General features: G+C 32.2%; 1 protein-coding gene across 1 annotated transcript; it reads right to left on the bottom strand.

Moving 5' to 3' along the window:
• Positions 1 to 41: 41 nt before the first annotated feature.
• On the bottom strand, positions 42 to 1,212 carry LOC132178375 (TMV resistance protein N-like). The gene is made up of 2 exons (XM_059590818.1): positions 608 to 1,212; positions 42 to 45 (listed from the first exon to the last, which is right to left on the bottom strand). The coding sequence occupies exons 1-2, from the start codon at positions 1,210 to 1,212 to the stop codon at positions 42 to 44; spliced, it is 609 nt and encodes a 202-aa protein (XP_059446801.1).
• Between the last annotated feature and the right edge of the window lie 1,155 nt (positions 1,213 to 2,367).

Genomic DNA, 2,367 nt, shown 5'->3' with positions numbered 1-2,367 from the left:
TTGGTGTATTGTTTGGGCCATTGGATAGGGTTGCCCCCAAACTATCTGCAAATCATTCAACGTGATGGATTATCTAACTTTGGAATCATATGAGAATATTAAATCACCCCTAATTTCAAAAGTTTAAGAGAATAAATAAATAGCAGATTTAATTATTTAAATTAAAATTCTAATACTCTCCTTTATGATTGGGCTCGCACTTCCCTCATCAAGTGAAACCAAATTCGTGGAATATTTAATTAAAATTGGTAAAACGATAAAGACAATGTTTAAATTCAAAACATTTACTCTAATAACACGTTAAATTATCACTAATTCAAAAGGCTCAAGTTGATAGTAAATTGTAAACTTAATTATACTTATTTCATATATGTTAGAAAATTTTAATTATACTAAACCATGCCAAATTAGTTTGAAATTTTTTTGATTGACGAAATCATAAATTAAATTTGGATTTAAAATATTTTTCGAGAAATTTTTGTTTAAATTTTCTCAATCCATTTCTGCTCAGCTTTAATTTTTATGAATTTTCCTCCATCATTTAAAAGAAAAAAAAAAAAAAAAGACAAATGCAGGAAAAAACACACAAGAGAGGTTAACATAATACCCATTTGCAATATTTTGAAGATCCCAGCCAGAATAGTTTGCAGCTTCAGTAAGTGCTACTCTCCACTTCTGCACTCTTTCCATCTCCGCCTGAAATCGCTCTTCATGACTTGAAAATGCTTTTGCAAAAGTTCCGGTTTGTTTTCGCACATCGGAGGGATTCACGTCATAAAATATTGGGAGAAGAGTTTGGCCTATGGTATTCTTACAATGCATGATCTCCACAAGCTCATCAAGACACCAACGAGAAGAAGCATAGTCTTTGGAGAAAACGACAATAGAAATCCTTGATCCGTTAATAGCTTTGAGCAATTCTGTAGAAATGTGCTCTCCTCTAGGAAGCTCTTCGTCGTCTCGGAAAGTGTGAATTCCGGCACGCACCAAGGCTGTGTAGAGATGATCGGTGAAGTTTTTACGAGTGTCTTCACCTCTAAAACTCAAGAAAACGTCGTGATTCCAACGAGATTTGGAAGGTGATGAAAGGGTTTGAGCGGCCATGGAGAAACAGGGCTTGTTGTGATCTTGAATGGAGGTTGACTGGACAACACAAGGGATCCAAGGGGGCTGGCGCTTCTGAGTTAATAGGAAGGGTGGTGGGGCCTGCATAGCGCGTGAAAGCAACGATATTTCTTCTCTTTAACGTACACTTGTGCCATTCCCTCTTATTCTCTTCATTTTACTTCTTTTTTTTTTTTTTTTTTTCTTCTTGCAAATCTTACATCTCCTCGAGGAAATATTGTCTTGCTCGGAAATAAAGAAAAAAAAACAAAAAAGTATTTAATAAATTGCCTGAATTAGAGAAATGCCAAAACTATAATAGAGAAATTATTCATAATATGTTGAAAATATAATGAAATATCAGAAAAAATATGAAGGCAAAAAGAATCTCATGCGAATTTTTATAAATAAATAAATAAAAAGAAGAAGTGAAGTTTATGTGGCTTTAACAAGTTTAAAACGCACTACTTGTGGTGCCTGTGGTCTCGTACATTGCTTTTTAAGGGTTGCGAACTGACGAAGCGGAAATCTCATCTAGTTCTCATTTTTCTCGAACCCTGTGTTGACATTAACTGTCTTTTTTCTTTTTCTTTTAAAGAAGTCCTATATATTTCATTAAAAATCAAAAATATCTTACCCATCAGGTACAAATATGGCAAATGAATACCAAGTTTTTCTATATTTCTATCTCTTTTAAGATTGGTAAAGGTTATTTCTCTAAATAAAAATATAATATCTAATATTTCTCTAAATTTTATCTTCTTGCCACCCCAGATTATGGGTCGTCCCTATTATCCTCCCAAAAGGCTTGATTACTAATTAAGTGAAGCAGATTTTTAAGTTTATTTTTATTTATTTATTTTTAATGTGTGAAAAGGAGGAGTTTAAACTCATAATTTCAGTTCGAAACATGTCTTAAAAATCCACGGTCTTGGAGAGTTTAAACATATATGCCTTAACACATTAATGTTTTTTTGTCCTCAAGAATCAGTTGGAAACCAGTAACCACGCTTCATGAAGTAAATGTCATTAGTTTAAATTTCTCTCACCATTTATCTCCCATGCAGACATGTTAAAAAAAAAAAAAAAAAAAAAAAACTAATATTTTTGATGCTCAGACCAGATTTTCAAGTTGTATACTAAACTCATAATTTTAGTTCGAAACATGTCTTAAAAATCGACAGTCTTTAAGCTTGACATAAACCCGATTTGAAGTTTATCATAATTTCTTAAAATAATTTCGAAAAAATTCAATATATATTC

Source organism: Corylus avellana, chromosome ca4, assembly GCF_901000735.1.
Source record: "Corylus avellana chromosome ca4, CavTom2PMs-1.0".
In the NCBI taxonomy this organism is placed as follows: Eukaryota; Viridiplantae; Streptophyta; class Magnoliopsida; order Fagales; family Betulaceae; genus Corylus; species Corylus avellana.
Note: the sequence above shows the minus strand (reverse complement) of the source record. Positions and strands in the feature narration are given on the sequence as shown.

Excerpts from the sequence above, each read along its gene's own strand:
- LOC132178375 (XM_059590818.1), bottom strand. The coding sequence starts at position 1,212 with ATGCAGGCCCCACCACCCTTCCTATTAACTCAGAAGCGCCAGCCCCCT.